Raw genomic sequence first — 25842 nt, forward strand, 5'->3', positions numbered from 1 at the left:
GCCAGCTGCACTGTACCCTAGCCATCACTTTTCTTGATAGAAGATCTGTCTTATTCTACTCACCTGTCTTCTGACTTCTGGCTCTGTGAGGGGGGTGACGGCATGCTGTGGTAGTGAGCATCTAGACACGGCTAGCGTTCAGTACCCTTCAGGAGCTAATGGTGTCCTGTCAGCCAGAAGCAGAACCATGAATCTCTTCAGGAAGTTGGTTCTGCTTCTGCCCCCTCAGTCCCACGAAGCAGGGAGTCTGATGCCAGCAGTTCTCCCTGAAAATAAAAAACCTAACATGTGTTTTCAGGGAAACTCAGTAGAGCTCCTCAGAGTGCATCCAGTTGACCTGGGCACATTTCTAAAACTGAGGTCTGGAGGAGGGTCTTAGAGGGAGGAGCCAGTTCACACCCATTGAAAAGTTGTAAGAGTGCCCATGGCTCCTATGGAACCATCTAGTGTTCACTCTAGGCTGTTTTAGCAGGGCGCCGCGCCCTGCCCGTTTTTTAACAGGCAAAACCCGCCCTGCCCTTTTGCGGCGCCCTGCTAGAACAGCCGCCCGCTCCCTGCCCTCCCGGCGTGTATAGATGCCGTGCGCATGCGCGCGGCATCCATTTACGCATTGGGAGAGGGCTGGGGGAAGCCCAGCACCGACGGAGGTGCTGGGCACGCCCCCAACAGTGACGTCGCCGGCCACAGACGCTCTCTATAGTAGCGTCTGTGGGCCGCACCGCCCCCTAAAATGACGGAGGTGTGACCACGCCCCCTAATTTGCGCGCACATGTGCCCCCACTGAGTCCGGCGCCCTGCCCCAGTTCACTCCTAGAGTGAACACTAACCATCTATACCCCATGTTCATGAAGTGGACCCCAGCATCCTCTAGGACGTATGAAAAAAAGTACTGAGTCACCTGAAAAAATTCCACCCAGATATTGTTTTCCTCCAGGAAATTCACTGGAGGGCCTCCGATCCTAATACACTGCGGGACACTTGGATCCAGGGTTTTCACTCCACCTCTTATCATAGTAAATCCCGTGGGGTTCTAATATTGTTCAGTAAATCGGTCCGCTACGTCATACGTGATGAATGGTGCGACCTAGAGGGCCGTTTTCTCTTTTTGAAAGTCGATTTAGAGGATGAATTGTATACATCAGTATGTTTACATGCCCCCACAGGCCCAAATCCATCTTTTTTTCTGATGTTTATTCTAAATTACACGTATGGGCAGAGGGATCCCAAATTCTGGGCGGGGACCTTAATGTAATTTTGGATGTCCGTTACCTTACTTCAACCTAAAACTTATTCTTATAACTGGAAATTCCCTATTTAGCATCTACAGATGATTTTAAAGCTCACTTAGCACAGTCCTTCTCTAAATATATTGTGACAATGATGTCCATAGCACAGATATTAATCTCCTCTGGCAGGCGTCTAAACCAGTCCTGAGAGGCCACATTATAGCGTATCTAGCAGCTAAAAAGAAAAAAGTTTTTCCAAGTTTCCATGGCTGTTTCAACAGCTTATTCCACCTTATTGGCCGACTGCTCAGAATCATCCCGCCTCCTATAAAAACAGGCTAAAGACCTATATGACACCCTCTGTTCTGAGAGCCTAATTGAATCTTAACTATCAGAAAAATCGCTATTTTCGTTGGGGACATAAACCAGGAAATCTCCTAGCCAACATGGTGCGTGCATCCATTACTGCAGCCCCTATCCCTTCCATTCAACTCCCTAATGTCTCCCTCTCCACCTCCCTCACTGATATAAGCTCAACTTTTTTATCCTACTTTGAATCTTTCTATAGTACCTCTGCAGATAACCCAGCAGCAAGAATGGACTTCCTGGCTTGCCTAAACCTCCCAGTCCTCACGGATAGTGACAGAGACTTTTTAATGTCCCCCATAAGGACACAAGAAATAGAACAGATGATTAAATCACTCCCAATAGGCAAGTCCCCTGGACCGGATGCTCAATCCGCTACATATTATAAATCCCATTCGTCACAAGTCTCACCACTTCTTGCTCAGCTATTTAATTCTATTCTCCAGGGCAACCATGCCCCCCCACAGTTTAATATTGCCAGAATCATTCTACTTTTGAAACCAAAGATCCCACCCTTCCCTCCTCTTATAGGCCAATCTCCCTGCTTAACCAGGACTTTAAGTTATTCACAAAAATTATTGCTACATGACTCCAACCCATACTCTCTAACTTAATTTACCCCACTCAAATGGGATTCATGTGCAAGAGACACTGGGGTAAATTTACTAAGGTGGGAGATTTTTAGAACTGGTGATGTTGCCCATGGCAACCAATCAGATGCTACTTACCATTTATCTAGCTGCTTCTAGCAGATAATAGATATAATCTGATTGGTTGCTATGGGCAACATCACCAGTTCTAAAAATCTCCCACCTTAGTAAATCCCATTTCAGTAAATTTACCCCACTCAGTTCGTAACATTCGAACACTTCTAGCGGCCATGACGGCGACACACCAAGCCAATTTGGTAGATAACATAGTGGTAAGTTGCAATGCCGACAAGGCATTTGACCAGGTATCCTGGGCACACCTTTCCCGAATTTTCCAGGTACAGGGCTTTGGTATCCCTTTTTAAAAGTGTTTTCTACTCTTTATGATACCCCTACTGCCTTTCTGACTGTCAATTCTAACAAACCCGCTGCTTTGATTTAGCCAGAGGAATGAAGCAGGGCTGCCCTCTCTCCCCCCTAATGTTTAACCTTGCAATAGATCCCCTATTTAGACACTTCATTAAGGAACCTCTTTGGCGAGGGATAATGATTGGGGAGGTGGAGGTGAAGTTTTCTTCTTTTGCAGATGACGTTCTCCTCTACTTCTCCAACCCCAAAATGGCTATCCCACAAGTCCTTACTTTGTTAGCGGACTTTGAAACGGTTTCAGGTTATAAGACCAACTACCTTAAAACAGAGGCATTAGCATTTTTTCCAGAGGGGCAACGGGGATGGTGAGACTCCTTCCCATTCCGTTGGGCTCAGAATAACTGCCTCACATATTTAGGTATACAGATACCACACCACCCGTCCCTACTACATGATTGTAATTATAACCCGCTCCTTCAAAGGATTTTTCCAAATAGGACCACCTTCCCTTAACGTATATTGGTCGCTGCCATTTCTTTAAAATCATCGGCTTTCCTCAATTTCTCTATGTCCTCCAAACCCTACCCATTTATCCTTCTAAAAACCTATTATCAAACTTAAATAAAGCATTTATATGGGCAAATAAACACCCCTGAATCTCCCTATTTAAACTCTAGCAAAAGCCTGAACTGGGAGGACTTAACCTACCATGTTTGCGATCCTATGCCCTACAGGCCAATTACAGAATAGCTTCAGATTGGATCAGCGGCACCTAAACTTATTCCAATAGTCACTTAGATCAGGCTTTCACACCTGGTTGGAACTTAACGTCTCTGCTACACACGCCACCTCAGGCTCTCCTGCCATCAATTAAATCCAACTGCTTAATCTACTCTGCTTGTGTTGCCTGGCGTACTTTGCACCCTAGACTACGTTTGTTACGCTACTAATCTATATTTTTACCACTATGGGGAAACCCTGACTTCCACCACCACCTCATGTCCCCAATATTTAAGATAAGGCAGAGACATGGGCCCTCATTCCGAGTTGTTCGCTCGCAAGCTGCTTTTAGCAGCTTTGCACACGCTAAGCCGCCGCCTACTGGGAGTGAATCTTAGCATAGTAAAATTGCGAACGAAAGAGTAGCAGAATTGCGAATAGAAACTTCTTAGCAGTTTCTGAGTAGCTCGAGACTTACTCTGCCACTGCGATCAGTTCAGTCAGTTTCGTTCTTGGTTTGACGTCACAAACACACCCAGCGTTCACCCAGACACTCCCCCGTTTCTTCAGACACTCACACGTTTTCCCCAGAAACGGCAGCGTTTTTTCGCACACACCTATAAAACGGCCAGGCTCCACCTAGAAACACCCACTTCCTGTCAATCACACTCCGATCATCAGAACAATGAAAAAACCTTGTAATGCCGTGAGTAAAAAACCTAACTTAATAGCAAATTTACTTGGCGCAGTCGCACTGCGGACATTGCGCATGCACAACTAATCGCTCCATTGCAGAAAAAAAACGAGCGTTCAACTCGAAATTACCCCCCTGGTCTTTGTTATATATTCCAATTTTTACAACCAGAATCGTTCATTCTTTTAACACGTACACAGCTTAAAGAAAAATTCCCGACATTGTTCATACCTTTGTTCCCCTTCCTACAGACCTGTAGTTACATTACTTCAATTACAACTGTTTTGGGAGATAGAGGTATGTCCACAGACCTTGACAGTGTCATACGACGAAACCCAGGCTCTCCACTCACTACCTCATACATCTATGACCAAGCCCGCCTAGTACCAACCCTTGAGGGAGGTTTGGGGGAACTGATGAAATGGGAGAATGATTTCCCTGGTCTCACTATGAAGTCTCTGCTTTCTGCCTACCAGACTTTGAACAAACAAATGGTTTCTAGATCATATATGGAAATGAACCACAAAATTCTACACAGGGCTTATTTTACGCTCAAGCTTAAAATTTTTGATGGGCAGAGCAGATATGTCGGCTTGCTTTAAGTGTGGAGACCTGGAGGCTGATATTAAACACTGTCTATGCTCTTGTCCCCGAGTTCAATCCTTGTGGTCAGCCCTTCAAGACTACATTACTCGTGATTTACATCTAGCCTTTACCATTGATGATATATGGGCCTTTTGGGGTATAGTCCCCGCCGAATCGAGATCTAACCTGAAATTACTTAATAAACTGGCTGCCTCAGCTAAAAAGACAATATTATCTCAGTGGATATCTCCCATTGCTCTTTTATATCCCAGGTTATCCTATCTATTTACAATGGATTGGTCTGAAATTTCTTTGCAAAAAGAAAAACGGACTGCAACTTTTTTTGCCACCTGGTTGTCCTATTTCTTAACGCTTCCCTCAAACACCAAATCACTCCTACGTCAAAGTTTTAGCCTCACCACCTGGTACAATATGTGTTGGATACCGGCCACCCCTTTTAAAGCCGACTGTTCCCCAATTATTCCCTGTTCACATTCTTCTGTACATACTGTATTTTTGATCTCTGTTCATTTGAAGTGTGAAATGTTTCTCTCTGTGATTATGATCTCCTGTCAATAAAATTGTTTTTGGAAAAAAAAAGCTCCAGTAGCATACACTCACAATTGTGTTCGCAACTGAGAACACGTACCAGACTGTTAACTTGCAGTAATAGCAATAAAGTTTATCAATGTATGTCAGCATCACAGCTGACGGCCAATCAACAGCAGGCAGACAGTAGAAATATTAGCATTTCTGATGAATACGCCATTGGCACCATGTGAGCTGCCGCCTTTAGTATGCGGGAGCTGCGGCTCCTCACCATGGTCATGGACCGCTGCATAAGCTGCGCGGGCCCATACGTGTATAATGCCCGAAAGCGTGTGGCCTACGCGGAGATCCACACGTGGCGCATGGGCGAAGGGCCGCACATGGCGGACCATTGTACAACTCGAGTGGCAGTGGTCTGACCTCCGCCGCCGTCAGCCGCACTTGCTGGCTCAGCTGCGCCACCAAATACTTGACGGTGAGTAATGCACACTGTGGCATTTGTTGCATGAGTGTATTTGTTTGCAGGTAAATGTATAGTAATATTTGCAGCCATAATTATGCGTGTTGTTTTGCCTGTAGATAGTGGTAGTGTATGTACAGTACCAGTCAAAAGTTGGAACACATCTTCTTATTCAATGGTTTTTATTTAAGTATTTTCTATATTGTAGATTAATACTGAAGACATCACAACTATGAAATAACACATATGGAATTATGTTGTAAACATAAAAGTGTTACTGTACATCAAACTCTGTTTTATATTTTAGATTCCCTTTTGCTTTGATGACAGCTTTGTACACTCTTGGCATTCTCTCAATCAGCTTCATGAGGTAGTCTCCTAGAATGGTTTTCCAACAGTCTTGAAGGAGTTCCCAGAGGTGCTGAGCCCTTATTGGCTGCTTTTCCTTCACTCTGCAGTCCAACTCATCCCAAACCATCTCAATTGGGTTTAGGTCAGGTGATTGTGGAGGCCAGGTCATCTGATGCAGCACTCCATCACTTTCCTTCTTGGTCAAGTAGCCCTTACATAACCTGGAGGTGTGTTTGGGGTCATTGTCTTGTTGAAAAACAAATGATGGTCCAAGTAAGCGCAAACCAGATGGGATGGCATGGCGCTGCAGAATGCTGTGGTATCCATGCTGGTTAAGTGTGCTTTGAATTTTGACTAAATCACCAACAGTGTCACCAGCAAAGCACCCCACACCATCACACCTCCTCCGCCATGCTTCACAGTTGGAACCACGCATGCAGAAACTAGAGTTGAGTGGGTTAGGATGTAACACCAGAATTAACGCCAGTTTGGTTTTAACCAGATTTTTCTTATTGGCTATCCCAAATACGTGATGTCAGTGAGCCAATAAGATGTTGTTTTGAGAACAGAGTAAAACTGAACCCACTCATCTCTAGCAGAAACAATCCGCTCACCTTCTCTGGGTCTCACAAAGTCATGGCAGTTGGAACCAAAAAATATCAAATTTGGACTTGTCTAATGTCCACTCCTTGTGTTTCTTGGCCCAAACAATTCTCTTCTTCTTGTTGTAAAATGTAGGTGGGAGTCTTCCTGGTGCTTCGTTTGGTACAGTGGCTGCCTCTTAATTTCACAAAAAGGACTTATCCCAACACGTCCAAATTAGAACTATAGAAACTATAGAAACAGGGGAACGTGAATAGGATGGCGCATCTGTGCCTATATAAATGGATGTGTGGTAAATGATACGGAAAATTATAGTTAATACTTATCCTAAGTTAATTAGGACAACTGGAATTCCTTGATCCAATAGATATCCACTTTCTGTGCTGTCAGAGTGGACGCACAGGTACATAGAAGACATAATGGTACGGAAATTATGTGTAGAAACTTCCAATGAAAAAAAAGTATTTGGACAGCCACCGATTGTGCAAGTTGACCCACTTAAAAAGATGAGAGAGGTCTGGAATTTCCATCATAGGTCACTTCAACTGTGAGAAACAGAATCTGAAAAAAAAAAAAAAACCAGGAAATCACATTGTACATTTTTTAAACAATTTACTTGTATATTCCTGTGGAAAATAAATATTTGGACACCTGCGAAGCAGCAAGATTTCTGGCTCTCACAGACCTGTTACTTCTATAAGAAGCTCTTCTATCCTCCACTCATTACTTGTATTAATGGCACCTGTTTGAACTGGTTATCTGTATAAAAGACACTTGTCCACACCCTCAGTCAGACTTCTACCTCTCCACCATGGCCAAGACCAATTTTGTCCCTGGTGTCCTGTCTAAGGACACCAGGGACAAAATTGTAGAGCTGCACAAGGCTGGGATGAGCTACTCGACAATAGGCAAGCAGCTTGGTGAGAAGAGATCAACTGTTGGCTCAATTATAAAAAAAATGGAAGAAATACAAGATCACTGACAATCTCCCTCGACCTGGGGCTCCATGCAAGATCTCACCTTGTGGGGTATCAATGATCTTGAGAGCGGTGAGGAATCAGCCCAGAACTACACAGGGGGACCTGGTCAATTATCTCAAGAGAGCTGGGACCAGTCACATAGGTTACCATTAGTAACAAACTATGTTGTCATGGATTAAAATCCTGCAGTGCCCGAAAGGTCCCCCTGCTTTAGCCAGCACATATCCAGGCCCTTCTAAAGTTTGCCAGTGACCTGCTGGATGATCCAGAGGAGGATTGGGAGAATGTAATGTGGTCAGATGACAGTAAAATTGAACTTGTTGGAATAAACTCCATTCGCCGTGTTTGGAGGGAGAAGAATGATGAATGGCATCCCAAGAACACCATACCCACTGTGAAGCATGGGGGTGGAAACATCATGCTTTGGGGCTGCTTTTCTGCAAATAGGACAGGACGACTGATCTGTATTAAGGAGAGGATGAATGGGGCCATGTATCGTGAAATTTTGGACAAAAATCTCCTTCCTTCAGTAAGAGCATTGAAGATGGAACGTGGCTGGGTCTTCCAGCATGACAATGACCCCAAACACACCGTCCGGGCAACTAAGGAGTGGCTCTGTAAGAAGCATTTCAATGTCCTAGAGTGGCCCAGCCAGTCTCCAGACCTCAACCCAGTAAAAATATCTGTGGAGGGAGTTGAAAGTCCATGTGGCCTGGCGACAGCCCCAAAACATGACAGATCTAGTGAAGATCTGCATGGTGGAAGAGAAGGCCAAAATACCTGCTGCAGTGTGTACAAACCTGGTCAAGAACTACAGGAAACGTTTGACCTCTGTAATTGCCAACCGAGGTTATATTACAAAGTATTAAGTTCAACTGTTTGATTGTCCAAATATTTATTTTCCGCAAGAATATTCAAATATATTGTTTCAAAATCATACAATGTAATTTCCAGATTCTGTCTCTCACAGTTGAAGTCTATGATGGAAATTACAGACCTCTCTCATCTTTTTAAGTGGGTCAACTTGTAACAATCGGTGGCTGTCCAAATACTTTTTTACTCCACTGTATGTTCAAGATTATTCCATACATGAGATTATAATGCGGTACTCCTTATGAAAGTGAATGATCTTGTTTTAGTAGAGTAGATGTGGTGTACCTCACTTACACAATATAATGTGCTATAACCTTTATAATGGTTTCTTTATATCTTAACCCCACAAATAAGATATGCAGGTGATCTTAGGAACAGCATACCTCACTTACATAGTGAGGAACAGTATAACAAGGTATCGTTATCATAAGGTACGTCTCAAGCGTACCATTACTCACAATGAATACAGCATAACTCCATGTATAAAGGTCTCTGCATCAAATAGACTTGTACAGTGATGCAGTATAGGTACAAATTATTTCACAAATGGTTTAAAATGGTTGAAAAAATAAATAAACATACAAGCCGTAAGGGGAAAAGGGGGCTGTGCGAGATCCCAGCAAGGAAGAATATATGATTTTGTTGAGCTGAGGTCCGGTAACAAAGCTCCACATCCCAAATATAGAGAAATAAAATAGGTTTTACCTTACATGAGAGACATATCCACCTCACCTGAGCAAAGACCTCCTTTGGGCAACGCGTTTCGAGTCTGGGGTGACTCTTTTTCAAGGCATGCCTTGAAAGTCACCCCATACTCGAAATGCATACAGAAAGAGTCCCTCCCCGTGATGTCATCCCACTATTCAAATGAGCTGTCAAAATCAGACATAGCCAAAATCGCAAATATATACAGTCACTATTCGTGGTTCTGGGCTCCAGCCAGTTCAAGGGAAATTGCATAGTCACAATGGCAGTGTGTGTACCCACCTTTACACACCAGACGAGTTATTTATACACAACAATACTGATATTATGTGGACACAAAAGTAACAATACAATGACACATTAACAGGAAATTGTTTCTGTCACCATAGCGACAATTATCTGAAAATAAGATAATACACAGACAAATAAAAAGGCTCAATGGAAATCTTTTGTTTTTAAACAACTTTTTTATTTCATATCTTTAATACACATTTTTGTCTATATTTTAAACTTAAAAAATACATTACTCTGCACATGGATAAAATATCCTTTAAAGCACAGAAATAAGTCATGTTACGGGTTAGTATTGCAGGTAAGTAAAACAGATACATATCAGGAGAGCCAAAAGCCTATGGGGGTCATTCAGGCCCAACCGCAATAGTGGGCCACAGCAATTTGCTGGTGTTGGCAAAATGCACATGTGCGTCAGCCATGCGAACACGCACATTGCGGCCGCATACTTGAGGGGCGAATGCAGGCGGACCAGGACCATTTTCCGGGGGGCTGCGTGATGTCACATGTGCGTTCATCTTTAACCCCCTATAAGCTTCCAGAGTGCACCTCATATCTCATCTTTTCCAAGTGACTATAAATGATATGAGATCGGTAGCAGCACTACTTCCAGGATTATTACACAGAACCAACATAAAGGTTGACACAGCAAATAACAATAACACATATGAGGGATTAATTAGAAATAAGGACACATAATCATCATCAAGTCTAATTATCAGCTGATTCTGTGTGGGATCCATACACCTCTTTACTGCTTCCAGCATCCCTTGGTACTGCACTGCGGCCATCCACCCTGTCTCCCCCCACTACCACCACCAGCCCTATCTCCCCCCAACGAGTCTTTCCCCCAATACTGCTAACCGCCTTGTCCTTCCCCACTATTGCCACCGTCTCCACTACTGCCAGCCACCCTGTGTACCCCCTCTTCCACCTCAGCACTACTTGGGGACAATTTTACCCACAGACAGTGCCTCCGGCAGCCCCCGCTACAGCACTAGTGCCACCAACCCTGTCTCCCCCTGACATCTCAGAATTGCTTGGGGATTCTTGGTACTGCTGGTAACAGTCCTTCATCTGCAGATGGAAGTAATGGGGCAGGTAATCTGCATAGCAGTGATAGATGAGGGCATGCCATCTGATTATTTCACCTGGCAGTAGCATGTATATTGCAAAAAGCATAGGATATAGGATAAGAACCTTGAAGAACAATGCATGGCAATGAGTATACTCCAGAAGATTATAATGGTTCCTCACCTGAAAGATGTCTATTGTGCTGATTTATTTTTCAGAGTATAGAAATGGCTTCTCACCTGTGTGACTTCGCTGAAGTGTAACAAGTTGTGATTTCTGTGTAAAACATTTCACACTCAGAGCAAGAAAATGGCTTCTCACCTGTGTGACTTCTGTTATGTCTGAGATCTGTGTGCAAAACATTTCCCAATCTCAGAACATGGAAATGGATTCTCACCTGTGTGACTTCTCCGATGTGTAACAAGATGTGATTTGTGTAAAACATTTCCTGCACTCATAGCAAGAAAACGGCTTCTCACCTGTGTGACTGCTCTCATGTTTAAGGAGATCTGATTTGTGTGCAATACATTTCTTACACGCAAAACATGGAAATGGCTTCTCACTTGTGACTTCGCTGATGTGTAACAAGTTGTGATTTCCATGTAAAACATCTCCCACACTCATAGCAAGAAAATGGCTTCTCACCTGTGTGACTTCTCTGATGTATAACAAGATGTGATTTGTGTGCAAAACATTTCCCACACTCAGAACATGGAAATGGCTTCTCGCCTGTGTGACTTCTCTGATGTCTAACAAGATGCGATTTGTTTGTAAAACCTTTCCCACACTCAGAACATGGAAATGGTTTCTCACCTGTGTGAGTTTTCTGATGTATAACTAGATGTGATTTGTATGTAAAACATTTCCCACACTCATAACATGGAAATGGCCTCTCACCTGTGTGACTTCTCTGATGTTTAACAAGATCTGATTTGTGTGCAAAACATTTCTCACACTCAGAACATGGAAATGGCTTCTCACCTGTGTGACTTCTATAATGTATAACAAGATGTGATTTACTTAAACAACATTTCCCACACTCAGAACATAGAAATGGCTTCTCACCTGTGTGACTTCTCTGATGTGTAACAAGACCTGATTTGTGTGAAAAACATTTCCCACACTCAGAACATGGAAATAAATTCTCACCTGTGTGACTTCTTTGATGTATAACAAGATGTGATTTCTGGATAAAACATTTCCCACACTCAGAACAAGAAAATGGCCTCTCACCTGTGCGACTTCTTTGATGTATAACAAGATCTGATTTGTGTGCAAAACATTTCCAACACTCAGAACACGGAAATGGATTTTCACCTGTATGACTTCTTTGATGTATAACAAGATGTGATTTCTGGATAAAGCATTTCCCACACTCAGAGCAAGAAAATGGCCTCTCACCTGTGTGAATTCTATTATGTCTAACAAGATGTAATTTGTTTGCAAAACATTTCCCACACTCAGAACATGGAAATGGCTTCTCACTTGTATGACTTCTCTGATGTATAACAAGATCTGATTTGTGTGCAAAACATTTTCCACACTCAGAACATGGAAATGGCTTCTCACCTGTGTGACTTCGCTGATGTATCACAAGATCTGATTTGTGTGCAAAACATTTCCCACACTCAGAACATGAAAATGGCTTCTCACCTGTGTGACTTCTCTGATGTATAACAATATGATTTGTGTGCAAAACATTTCCCACAATCAGAACATAGAAATGGCCTCTCACCTGTGTGACTTCGCTGATGTTTAACCAGATCTGATTTGTGTGCAAAACATTTCCCACACACAGAACATGGAAATGGCTTCTCACCTGTGTGATGTCTCTGATGTTTATCAAGATCTGATTTGTGTGCAAAACATTTCCCACACTCAGAACATGGAAATGGCCTCTCACCTGTGTGACTTCTCTGATGTCTAACAAGAACGGATTTCCATGCAAAACATTTCCCACATTCAGAACATAGAAATGGCCTCTCAGCTGTGTGACTTCTCTGATGTCTAATAAGATCTGATTTGCATGTAAAACATTTCACACACTCTGAACATATCAGTGGCCTCTCACCTGCCTTACCTGTCTGATGGGTAATAAGGTTTGTGTTCTGTGTAAAACATTTGGCATCTATAGAACACGGAAACACTGTATCTACTGTCAGAGCTGTAACAGATGCACCAATATCAGAGTGATCAGGAGAACATTCCCCAGGATCAGGGGGACCAGCTGATAGAGCTGGATGTATAATTGGGGTAATGGGGTTAGCTCCTGGAGATTCCTGTCTACTGTCATTATCTTTTATGTCACAATCCGGGGATAACATAAGATGTCCTTCTGAGATATTCCTGCTTGTGTGTCCATCTGCTGGAAATAAAAATACATTATGGAAATGTGACATTTTCTGTAACAATATTAATCTTGTAAACAATAGGAGAAGACTTTCTGGGACACTTAATTGTAAATGTGTGTGTATAGTAAAACATAACTTTTAATGAAGGCTTTATAATATTGTGTCTCAGATAATCATTGTGTCCACCCTTCTGAGAACACTCACAATAACAAATGTAATATTATAATAAGACTTAGATATATCTCTCTCTTGTACTGGTAACTAACCATGAAGTATAAATGGAGACGTAGTCACTCGCCAAGTCCTGTGTCAGCACCAATGTAAAACAATGGATGGGGAACATATCGTATGAATTGGAGATTCTAGATGAACAATAACATCAGTCATATGAGCTGATGGATCAGAGAAATGTCTCCTAACGTTACTCCTGGAAGCACTGGTAAGGTAGCATTCCTTTATGTGTGTGCTCATACGCTGGTAAGCCTGTACATGTGTTACTTACCCTTATATAAGGTATATTGCTACAGCAGAGTAGGTGTGAAACAAGGTACTTTACATGCAGTACACCATATGATACCCCTGCAATCATCATAATCATCTGCTAGGTTATAATCTACTATATCTTACGTCCTAGAGGATGCTGGAGTCCAGTTAGTACCATGGGGTATAGACGGGTCCTTTGGGAGCCACTGGCACTTCAAGAGTTTAATAGTGTGGGCTGGTCCCTCCCTCTATGCCCCTCCTACCAGACTTTTTTACAAAATGTGCCCAGAGGAGCCGGTCACTGCTAGGGGAGCTCATAGGACTTTTCTTCGTTTTTTATTTTCTAGAGTTAGCTTACAGGAAGGCTGCTGGCAACAGCCTCCCTGCTTCGTAGGACTTAGGGGGGGGGGTCAGGAATAGGAACCAACTTCCTGAAGAGTTAATGGTTCTCTACTCCGCTGACAGGACACTGAGCTCCTGATGGTGCTGATCGCAAGCCGACGAGGCAACTGCTCACTCCTGCAGCACGGCCGCCACCCCCTAACAAAGCCAGAAGAAAGAAAAGTGGTGAGCACAGCGCCGGTGTCCCGGTTAGCGGCAGGGTATGGCGGCACAAGGGTGGGAGCGCAGCTCTGACAGTCTGCACTCCAGGAAAGCTCAGCAACACACAGTGTAGGCGCTTTGAGGGGCGTCCTGAGCCAACACGGATAAACCCTACACTGGTCACACAGTTAACAGGCGCTAATCCCCCTGTTAGCACTAAAATCCTCAGGCCAGTATAAACAATTAGTGCGGGAAGTCGCTCGACATTACAAGGGGCGGGTCTTCCTCGGAGCGGATCCAGCACTCACCAGCGCCAGTTTCTCCCTGCAGATCATAGGAACTAGGACACTGACCTATTAAGGTTAGTTAGTCAGTGCCGAGCTGTTATCATAATAACTGCCTACAGGGGCGCTGTGTGGCTGGCTCCTTATACTCTGTGACTCTCTGAAGGTACTCTGGGGGAAACGTATCTGATATTTACCTGTGTGTGTGTGTAAGTGTGTATATCCACATTACCATGTCTAAGGACTCTGTGTCCTGTGCTGCAGAATGTGTATCTTCTCCTGAGGAGTCTATTCCATGTACTCAGGACTGCAATGTGCTGTCTCAGCCTTCTGAATCCAAACCCCCATGGGTGGATTCTATAAGGGGAATGATATCCCAGATTTCAACAAGGATGTCACATACTGAGAAAGAGACGCAGTTTTTGAGACAATCTGTAGTGGGTTTGAAGTATTCAGCTCCCACTACTTCCTCTAAAACCCCACCTACATACCCCAAAAAATGTACACTTGCCCAGATAATGCAAGCTGACACTGATACCGACTCTGATACAGGGGACGGTGATGGGGATATGCAGGGGGGGGGATGCATCCCTTGCTAAAGGGGTGCAGCTAATGATTGAAGCCATTAGGGATGTTTTGCATATTTCTGAGAAGGTCCAGAACAAGTAGAGGAATCTTATATTACAGTAAATAAGAAATCCTCGCTTACCTTCCCTGCTTCTGTATCTAGGCTGTCTAAAAAGGTGGTTTTACCTGTCCCTGATTCAATCGCCTTAAAGGAGCCGGCTGACCGCAAGATTGAGATCACTATACACTGCTACAGCCATGGCTTTAAGGCCCACTATTGCTTGTGTGTGGGCTTCTAAAGCCATAGTAAAGTAGTCAGGCACATTACCAGAGGACTTCGATACTATGGATAGGAGTGACATTGACTTGTTTTTATGTCACAGACAGGATTCTGCAGGTTTCATGGTGAAGGCCATGACGGACATTTGCCTGCTACTTCAATGGCTGTCTCGGTATGCAGAGGACTCTGGTTATGCCAATGGACTGCGGATGCAGAATCCAAGAAAAGTGTGGAGAACCTGCCATTTACAGGTCAGGCACTATTTGCGGATGCATTGGATGCGTGGATTTCCACGGCGACTGTGGGTAAGTCGACATTTCTTCCCTCTGCAGCAGCCCCAGCTAGGAAATCTTATCCTACACCTACACTACAGTCCTTTTGGATTGCAAAATTTAAAAAATCCAAACCCCCTCCCACAATCTTTAGAGGAGGTCGAGGAAGATCCAAAAGACCTCACCATCAGGTTCCCAGGAACAGAAACCAGGTTCTGCTTCCTCCAAATACTCAGAATGATGGTGGACCTCTCAGCCTGGAGATCAGGCAGATGGGAGCGAGACTAAAAGATTTCAGTCACGTCTTGGCGTCATCATGCCTAGACCCCTGGGTGATGGATATTGTTACCCTGGGGTACAGACTGGAGTTTCAGGAACTCCCACCTCACAGATTCTACAAATCAGGCTTACCGGCTTTGCTGACAGAAAGTGCTATCCTACAGGAAGCCATTCAAAAATTGGTACAAACAAATGTCATTGGTCCAGTTCCACCTTACCCAAAAACCAAGGGTTATTATGCAAACCTGTTTGTGGTACCAAAACCGGACGGTTCAGTAAGGCCCATATTAAACCTGAAGTCGTTGAACCACTACTTGAGGGTTTTCCAATTCAAGATGGAGTCTCTGAAAGCGGTGATTCTCATGTCTGGAAGAGGGGGAATTCTTAGTATCCCTGAATATCAAGGATGCGTACCTTCACATTCTGAGCTGGCCACCTCACCACGCCTATCTACGGTTTGCACTACAGGACTGTGACTATCAGTTCCAGACATCTCCATTTGGCCTCTCCACAGCACCGAGGGTGGTCACCAAGGTCATGGCGGACATGATGCTCCTACGCAAAGAGGGAGTGAACATAATTCCATAACTGGATGATCTGCTGATAGAGGCATCTTACACGGAGAAGCTGTTGCAGAGTATTGCGCTCTCAACTCAACTAATCTGGGATCATGGGTGGATCCTGAATCTTCCAAAGTCACATTTGGAACCGACAAGGAAACTGCCCTTCCTGGGGATGATATTCGACACGGAAGTGCAGACGGTGTTTCTACTGTTGGAGGAAGCGTTGGTGATCCAATCAATGGTCTGGGACGTCTTGAAACCTCCCTGGGTATCGGTTCATCAGTGCATTCACCTTCTGGGGAAGATGGTATCCTCCTACGAGGCTCTACAATACGGAAGATTCCATGCACGGTTCTTCCAGCTGGATCTCCTGGACAAGTGGTCGGAATCGCATCTTTACATGTACCAGCGGATATTCCTGTCGCCGAAAGCCAGAATTTCACTACTCTGGTGGCTGCAAACTTCTCACCTGCTCAAGGGCCGCAGGTTCGGGATTCAGAATTGTATTCTTCTAACCACGGATGCAAGCCTCAAAGGTTGGGGAGTAGTCACCCAGGGGGAAAACTTCCAGGGAAAGTGGTCAAGCTAGGAATCAGTCCTTCCAATAAACATTCTGGAACTAAGGGCCATATACAATGGCCTACTACAAGCGGCTCATCTTCTGCAAGATCGAGCCATTCAGGTTTAGTCAGACAACATCACAGCGGTGTTCTACATAAACAGGCAGGGTGGAATGAAGAGCAGGGCTGCAATGTCAGAGGTAACAAGAATCCTCCTCTGGGCAGAAAGACACGCGCTGGCACAGTCAGCGATCTTCATTCCGGGAGTGGACAACTGGGAAGCGGACTTCCTCAGCAGACATGATCTCCATCCAGGAGAATGGGGCCTCCACCCAGAGGTATTCACAGAGGTAACACGCCAATGGGGTGTACCTCAGATAGACATGATGGCCTATCGACTCAACAAGAAGCTTCGGAGGTACTGTTCCAGCTCACGAGACCCACAGGCAGTGGCGGTGGATGCCCTGGTGACTTCGTGGGTGTTACAGTCAGTGTATGTGTTCCCTCCACTTCCACTCATCCCAAGGATTCTCAAACTAATAAAAAGATCAATAGTTCCGGCGATCCTCATTGCTCTGGACTGGCCAAGGCGGGCTTGGTACGCGGATCTTCTGGTATTACTGCTGGAGGATCCGAGGCCTCTTTCTCTTTGCGAGGACCTTCTACTGCAGGGGCTGTTTTCCTATCAAGATGTACCACGGCTACGTTTGAGGGCATGGAGGTTAAACACCAGATCTTAGCTCGGAAGGGCATTCCGAATAAGGTTATTCCTACTCTGATCCAAGCTAGGAAGGGGGTAATGTCTAAGCATTACCATTGGATTTGGAAAAAGTATGTGTCTTGGTGTGAATACAAAAAGTTTCCTACGGTGGAGTTTCAACTGGGACATTTTCTCCTTTCTCTGCAAGCAGGTGTGGATGTTGGCCTGCACTTGGGCTCCATCAAGGTCCAGATTTTGGCCTTGTCTATTTTCTTCCAGAAACAATTGGCTGCTATCCCTGAGGTTCAGACTTTCTTGAAAGGAGTTCTGCACATCCAACCACCCTTTGTGCCTCCTATGGCACCTTGGGATCTTAATGTGGTGCTGCAGTTCCTGCAGTTGGATTGGTTAGAACCTTTACAGGAGGTGGACGTAAAGTTTATTACTTGGAAGGCGGTCACGTTGTTGGCCTTGGCTTCTGCCAGACGTGTGTCAGAATAGGGGGCATTGTCGCACAAGAGCCCCTACTTGATTGTCCATGAGGATAGAGCTGAGCTCAGAATGCGTCAGCAATTATTCCCTAAGGTTGTGTTGGCTTTTCATATCAACCAACCTATTGTGGTGCCAGTGGCTACTGACACCTCAATTACCACAAAGTCCTTGGATGTCGTGTGGGCTTTGAAAATCTATGTGAAGAGAACTACTCATCACAGGAAGTCAGACGCACCATTTGTACTTTATGATCACAACAAGATACTGGGTTGGTCTTAGTTCCATGGGGAAGTTCCAAAACTCCAAACCGGGTGGGATAGTGCTGAGACCCCATCAAAACTGATTGACCAAACTGAAGGTCCTCAGTAGCCAAGGTGTTGAACCTTTAAAAGTTTACAGCGTGTTCGAACCCAACCAAGTAGCTGCCCAGCATAACTGCAAAGCTGAGACACCCCGGGCAGCCACCTAGGAAGAACTCATCTACCGTGTGGAGTGGGCCTGAACAGACCTCGGCAGCAGCAAAGCCGCTGAAGATTGAGCCTGTTGGATTGTACATGCAATAGACTGCTTCGAAGCAGGACAACCAATCTTTAAAGCATCATAGAGAACAAAAAGCGAGTCTGATTTTCTGAAACGAGCTGGCCTCTTGACATAAATCTCCAAAGCCAAGTCCAAGTACATTGGTGTAACAGACGTGCCAGTGACAACCAGAACCACCATAGGCCAATTGATATAAAATGCTGACACCACCTTAGGCAAGAATGTCTAGTGAGTTTTAAGCACTGCTCTATCCTCATGAAACACCACAGAAGGACTCTTACAGGATAAGGCCCCTAATTTCAAAACATGCCTCACTGAGGCCAAGGCCAACAACATGATAGCCTGCCATGTCTAATACTCCATGTCCACCTTGTTGAAATGTTCAATCAAACAGATTGGAGAAAGGCCAGAACCAAATTGAGAAAATACGGCACTGTGGGAGGCACAAACGGTGGTCGAATATGAAGGACACCTGTCAAGAACATCTGGACCACTGGGAAAACAACCAATTGTTCCCTGGAAGAAAAAGAGATGGCTGAGATTTGAACTTTTATGGAGCCTAAACGTAGGCCCACATTCACAACAGCCTGCAGGAAGTGCAAGAAATGTCCCAGATAAAAATCCATAGCAGAATACTGTTGACCCTCACACCAAGAGACACATTTCTTTCATATGCGTTGGTAATGTTTCTATGCGACTATCTGGCCGGCTTGGAGCATAGTCGAGATAACCTTGCCCGGAATGTCTGTCCTGGCACAAATCATCCCAATATACTTCCATTACATCAAACGTAGCCGTGGTAAGTCTGGATAGACGAACAGCCCTTGTGTAAGACGATTATCCTGAATTGGCAGAGGCCAGGGGCCTACGAGTAATAAGGCTAGAATGTCTACATACCAGGCCCTGTGTGGCCAGTCTGGGGCAATCAGAATTGCCTGAACCCTGTCCCCTCAAGTCCTTTGAAAACTCTTGGAATTAGAGGAACTGGAGGGAACAAGTACACCAACCGGTAAATCGTCGGTGTCGCCAGGGCGTCCACTGCTGCGGCCTGTGGATCCCTCGTCCCAGAAAAGTAACGCAGAAGCTTCTTGGTGAGCTGAGAAACCAACAAGTTGATTTGCGGGTAGCCCCACAGATGAAATATCTGCTGAAACACTTGCAGGTAGAGGCCCCATTCCCCCACGTGCAGATCGTGTCTACTGAGGATGTCTGCTCCCCAATTGTCTACTCCCGAAATTAATATGGTGGAAATGGCCTTGGGATTTCGCTCCACACAGAGGAGTATCTATGACACCTCCCTCATTGCAGCTCTGCTGTTTGGACCTCCTTGTTGGTTTATGTACGCCACAGTTGGTGCTTTTTCCGACCATACCTGTATGGCCTGATACTGAAGAACATAAAGAGGTCAGCAGAAGGGCATTGTAAATCGCCCTGAGTTCCAAAACATTTATCGGAAGGGAAGCCTCTTGATCAGACCACCTTCACTGGAACCGAGCCCCTAGGGTCACTGCACCCCAACCATGGAGGCTTGCATCCGTTGTCAACAGAATCCTGGATTCTGAAGTGTCGACCCTCCAGGAGGGAGATCAGCAACCACCATAAGAGGGAAATCCTGGCGTTTGGTGAAAGGCAAATGTGCAGATATGACCCAGACCATTTGTCCAGCAGATCCAGCTGGAATGGTCATGCATGGAATCTTCCGTACCGAATTGTGTCGTAGGAGGCCATCATCTTTCCCAGTAAGCGTATGCAGAGATGTACCGAGATTTTGTTCAGCTTCAAAATGGAACGTACCATCGTCTGAATTATCTTTGCCTTGTCCATAGGAAGGAACACCTTCTGAGACACCGTGTCCAGTATCATTACCAGGAACTGAAGCCTCTGCGTAGGTCCTAGGTGGGATTTCTGCAGATTGAGACTCCACCCATGATCTGTGAGTAGTTGTGCTGGAAGGCTGATCTTTTCCATCAACTGTGCTCTGAATATAGCCATTATGAGATCGTCCAAGTATGGAACAATGTTTACTTCCTGCTTGCGGAGTTGTAGCAACATCTCTGCTATCACCCCTGATAACACCCTCAGTGCTGTTAAGAGACTGAAATGCAAGGCCTGGACCTGGTATTGACTGTCCTTAAGTGCAAACTTGAGGTAAGCCTGAAGAGGCGGCCATATTGGGATGTAAAGATACGCATCTTTAATATCCAGAGAAACCAGGAATTCCCCTTCTTCCATGTCACGCTTGGCTTGAGTTGGGGATCTGACGACTGATAATTGACTGAGGGAGCAGCTATCGGCAAAGGAAGGAAACGAGGTGGCTGAATGTAGTTCTTACTCATGGATTGAAGACTTAGGCCCAAGGATGTAGAGGGGTAGGGAATGAGGACAATGACCATGAATGATACACTGAAGAAAGAGGAATTCAGTTTTAATGAGACCTCAATCATACACAACGACTAGGAGAGAAGTCTGAGTGAATTCTGAAAGACGGAAGGTTAGTGATTTGTAAACGATGCTGAAGAATACTGAATGAAGAAGTGACTTGTGAGTTGTAAACGATGCTGAAGAACACTGACTGAAGAGATGACTTGTGATTTGTAAACGATGCTGAAGAGAGGATCGCTGTGAGCACCATCAGCAAATGGAGACCATCTACCAGATAGAGGGCCAGTGGTTAAACCACAAGAGCAGGTGGACTTGGAGCAAAGGACTGCAATAACAGAACTGACCACCAGGCGGACACAACAGAACCAGGATACCAAGGGTTAACCTGGAAGCACAGAGCGCAGGGCACCTTACAGCAGCAAGTAACTTGAAGTATGACAACATAGCTAAGCATTAACCCCTTTTATATAAGGGAAGCCTGTACCGGAGTGGCTGGATGTGAACTGGGATACCTATTGACTTGGATTGGTCTCCAATATGGTGGCTCCCTGCACAGAGGGCACATGTGGAACCAGCATCTACCTCTGGCCTCAGCCTCCCAGACGCCGCACCGGAGGACTTCGCTGCTGTAGCTCCTATCCATCGCAGCGACACCAGCCACCTAAGAGGAAGGCCACAGGGACCAGAACCAGTGGTAAAACTCCGGATGCTGACAGTACCACCCTTTTTAGGGTAGTCTTTGAACACCCACGCTGCTTAGTGGGATTCTTGGCATGAAAGGCACAACTCAGTCTTGGAGCATGAACATCCTCTGCAGCCACTCAAGATCTTTCCTCCGGACCATATCCTCTCCAATCTATGAGATACTGGAGATGACCATACCTCTTGTGGAAGTCAAGAATGTTATGAACCTCAAATTCCTCATTTTGAGCAGCTTGAACCTTGGGAGGTTAAGGGAAAGCTGCCCAAAAATGATCTAGTACAGGAGGCTTTAGCAGAGAAATGTGAAAGGTATTGGAAATTTTCAAATAGGGAGGCAGTTTCACCTTGTAAGAAACAGGATTCAACACTTTTAATAGGATACGGGCTGATGAATCTTGGAGAAAACTTTTTGGTAGGAACTTTGAGTCTGAGGTTTCTGGTGGATATCCAAACACAATCTCCCACTTTGAGACTAGGAACAGCCCTATGTTTCCGATCAGCGTAGGTCTTTTATTTCTGGGAAGTCATAAGTAGCGCCTTATGAATTTGTCTCCAAATCTTAGTGAACTGACGAAGAGCAGCAGGAACCTCAAGAGGTGGGAGAGATTAGAAGTAAGGAACTCGATGAAAACTATAATTAATGAAGAAAGGAGTGGAATTGGTAGAAGAATGATATAGGTTATTGTATGGAAACTGTTAGGGTCTCCTGCCCTGTGCTGCCACGTCGTCATGGCAACCGGGAGACGAGTGCTAGCGGAGTAACCTGAGCGCAGCTGATACTCCGGTTCGGGTCTTTTGCTGTGCAGTGGTTACAAGCAGGGGATCCGGTGCTGGTTTTTGTGCTCACAGTCTGTGAGGTCTGAGTGGGGCGTGGACAGCACCTGCTTTATAAGGCCTCTTCTCAGATTAAGCAGATGCTGCTGAATCTTTGTTGGTTAGTCAGTTCCTGAAAATTAGCCAGTACTGTGTAGCTTTGTATTTGTTATTGCTTACTGCAAATAGGCCTGGAGATTTGGTACTACACTCTGCCAATCCAGACCTAGCAGTAAGACTGGAGTCAGTCGTTTAGCCTGCTGAGGTGACTTTTGCTATTCTGTGAACCCAGCAGGTTTGTGGCTGTACTTTCAGACCTGCATGCTTAATCCTCTCTCACTGTGCAGGGCGTCCATGTGTCAGTTTAGTCAGTAAGCTGAACCTGGGCCCTGCAAGGGAGAATTAGGATTGTGGAGACTCTCCTTGTGTCTACTATTCCATCTCTGACCAAGGAGTTTGCTGCCACACCCGTTGGTAACCCTTTAGGGTTTTGCTGTTGCCCTTAGCAACAGCATTTCGGGTTCTCTACGTATTAAAACACAACATCTTGCTTTTTCCATCTGAGCATTTGTAATACTAGGGAGACACCCAGTTTCTTAGCCTCTGGGCTTCTCTGTTCACTTTGTGTTGGTTTTGTTACCCTATCACTTTCTGTGTACGTGATGTCATATTTCCCAGTCTGTCTGTTAGTTCATTTGTTTTGCATCCCTCTCTGTTCAGACACCAGTACATTCCTGCAGGCACTGGTGTGCATAACATATTCAGCAGCCCAATACTCCTGTTGAAATTTTGTGGGAATATGGAGCATACCCCTCAAAATACGTTGCAACAGGTGGTCGATCAGGTGCAGGTCCTGACTCGTCAATTTAGTGATTTGTCCATTAAAATGCACACCTCCCAGGCCGCTGGCGGAGCTCCCGCAGCAGCAGCACCTTCAGGGGTTAAGGAGCCGAAAGTAAATCTTCCGGATCGATTTTTCTGGAGATCGCTCGCAGTTCTTTTGTTTCAAGGAGAGCTGCAAGCTATATTTCCTGCTTAGGCCTCAGTCTTCTGGGTCAGAGATTCAGCGGGTGGGCATAGTGATTTCCTTGCTACAAGGAGACCCACAGGTCTGGGCATATGGGTTGCAGCCTGACTGTCCGTCGCTTAAAAGTGTTGATGCTTTTTTTACGGCACTGGGCATGTTGTATGATGACCCTGACAAGACGGCCTCAGCCGAGGCTCAGATTTCGATCCTTAAGCAAGGGCGAAGGCCAGTTGAGGTTTACTGTACGGAGTTTCGGAGGTTGGCCCATGATACCCAATGGAATGACCCAGCCCTGAGACACCAGTACCGAAGAGGTCTTTCTAACCAGATAAAAGACCAACTGGTACAATATCCCTTGCCTGATAGCTTGGATCAGCTCATGCAGTTATCCATCCGGGTGGATAGACGGCTGAGAGAGCGTAGGCTTGAAAGGGAGACTGAGGTTTCCTTCTTTCCCAAGGGAACCTCAGACTCTGAGGAATTTTCCGAGGAGCCTATGCAGATTGGGGCTACCCGCCTCTCCTCGCGTGAGAAGACGCGGAGGAGACAGCAGGGGTTGTGTTTGTACTGTGGGAATAAGGGTCATGTGGTAGTATCATGCCCAGAAAAGCCGGAAAACTTCAGGGCCTGAGGGTGATGGGAAATATCCTGTCAGGCCAGAAGTCAGAATTTCCCAAGAAGACTTTTATCATTCCGGTGACCTTGAAGATCCTCGGTCAAACTGTCATGACTGAGGCCTTTGTGGACAGTGGGGCCGACGGGGTTTTTATGTACCGCCAATTCGCCCTGAAACACTCTGTTTCCTTAGTACCCTTGGCGTCGGAAATTGAAATTTGTGGGTTAAATGGGGAACCATTATCCCAGGGTAAAATTACCTCTTGCACTAGCCAGATTTCTTTGTTTATTGGAGCCACACACTCTGAAAAATTGTCCTTTTATGTGACTGTCTGTACTTTTGCCCCATTGGTGTTGGGGTTACCCTGGTTAAGGGCCCACAATCCTCAATTTGACTGGGTCTCTGGGGAGATTCTTAGTTGGGGTACTGATTGTTTCAGGAGTTGCTTGAGCCTTCCAGTCAGGCTCTCGCAGCTAAGTTTGCCAGGATTGCCAGGGTGTTATGCAGATTTTGCGGACGTGTTCTCCAAAAAAGTTGCAGAGGTACTACCTCCCCATCGCCCTTATGACTGTGCCATTAATTTGTTGCCGAATGCTAAGCTTCCCAAGAGCAGGTTGTACTCCCTGTCACGTCCTGAGACTCAGGCTATGGCAGAGTACATTCAGGAGAACTTGGCTAAAGGATTTATCAGACCTTCACAGTCTCCAGTTGGGTCGGGGTTCTTCTTCGTGGGTAAAAAGGACGGTTCATTGCGACCCTGCATCGACTTCAGGGAATTGAACCGTATCACAATTAAAAACTCATACCCACTGCCTCTCATTTCGGTCTTGTTTGACCAGCTTCGTACTGCCACCATCTTTTCTAAGATTGACCTACGCGGTGCGTACAATCTAATCCGAATAAGAGAGGGGGATGAATGGAAGACTGCCTTTAATACCCACTCAGGGCATTATGAATATTTGGTGATGCCTTTTGGGCTCTGTAATGCCCCGGCAGTCTTCCAGGATTTCATGAACGATGTGCTCAGGGAATATTTGGATAGATTCTTAGTCGTATACTTAGATGACATCCTAATCTTCTCCCATTCCCTGGAGGAACATCGGAAGCATGTACGCTTAGTCCTCCAGAAACTCAGAGACCACCGGCTTGGGGCGAAGCTGGAGAAGTGCGAATTTGAAGTTCAGCAAATCGCATTTCTAGGATATATTATCTCCCCAGAAGGTTTCCAAATGGAGGGTTCCAAGGTACAGGCAGTCCTGGATTGGGTGCAGCCCACTAGTTTGAAGGCGCTTCAGCGTTTCCTGGGCTTTGCAAATTTTTATAGACGATTTATCGCTGGATTTTCGTCTATAGTGGCGCCCTTGGTGGCACTCACTAAGAAAGGGGCGGATGTTGCTCACTGGTCTCGTGAGGCCAAATCGGCTTTTGCCCGTCTCAAAAGGGCATTTGTCTCGGCCAAAGTGCTGCGACACCCAGATCCAGAGCGTCCTTTTGTGGTGGAGGTGGATGCCTCTGAGATGGGTATTGGGGCAGTGCTCTCTCAGATGGGAGTGTCTGATAATCGCCTTCATCCCTGTGCTTACTTTTCCCGTAAATTTTCGCCTGCAGAGATGAATTATGACGTGGGTAACCGGGAATTGTTGGCTATTAAGGATGCACTCGAGGAGTGGAGACACTGGCTTGAGGGGGCTAAGTTTGTGGTCTCAATTCTCACCGACCATAAGAATTTGGCATATTTAGAGTCAGCGAAGCGTCTCAATGCCAGGCAGGCACGATGGGCTTTGTTTTTTGCTCGCTTTAATTTTTTGATAACATATCGCCCTGGGTCAAAAAACATCAAGGCTGATGCGCTCTCGCTGAGTTTTGCTCCAATCCAAGAGACCACCGAGGAG

At 45.4% G+C, this 25842-nt stretch overlaps 1 protein-coding gene across 1 annotated transcript in view; it reads left to right on the plus strand.

Annotated features, from left to right (window-relative positions):
- The window catches only part of LOC134983832 (uncharacterized), a gene marked incomplete at its 3' end in the record, with an annotated part of 177423 nt that overhangs the window by 98065 nt on the left and 53516 nt on the right, over nucleotides 1-25842 (plus strand). The window contains exon 8 of the mRNA XM_063949456.1: nucleotides 8001-8386. Coding sequence (XP_063805526.1) covers nucleotides 8001-8386 — 386 coding nt within the window. The remainder of the gene's footprint in view (nucleotides 1-8000; nucleotides 8387-25842) is intronic.

This window comes from Pseudophryne corroboree (assembly GCF_028390025.1).
Source record: "Pseudophryne corroboree isolate aPseCor3 chromosome 3 unlocalized genomic scaffold, aPseCor3.hap2 SUPER_3_unloc_26, whole genome shotgun sequence".
NCBI classification, from domain to species: Eukaryota; Metazoa; Chordata; class Amphibia; order Anura; family Myobatrachidae; genus Pseudophryne; species Pseudophryne corroboree.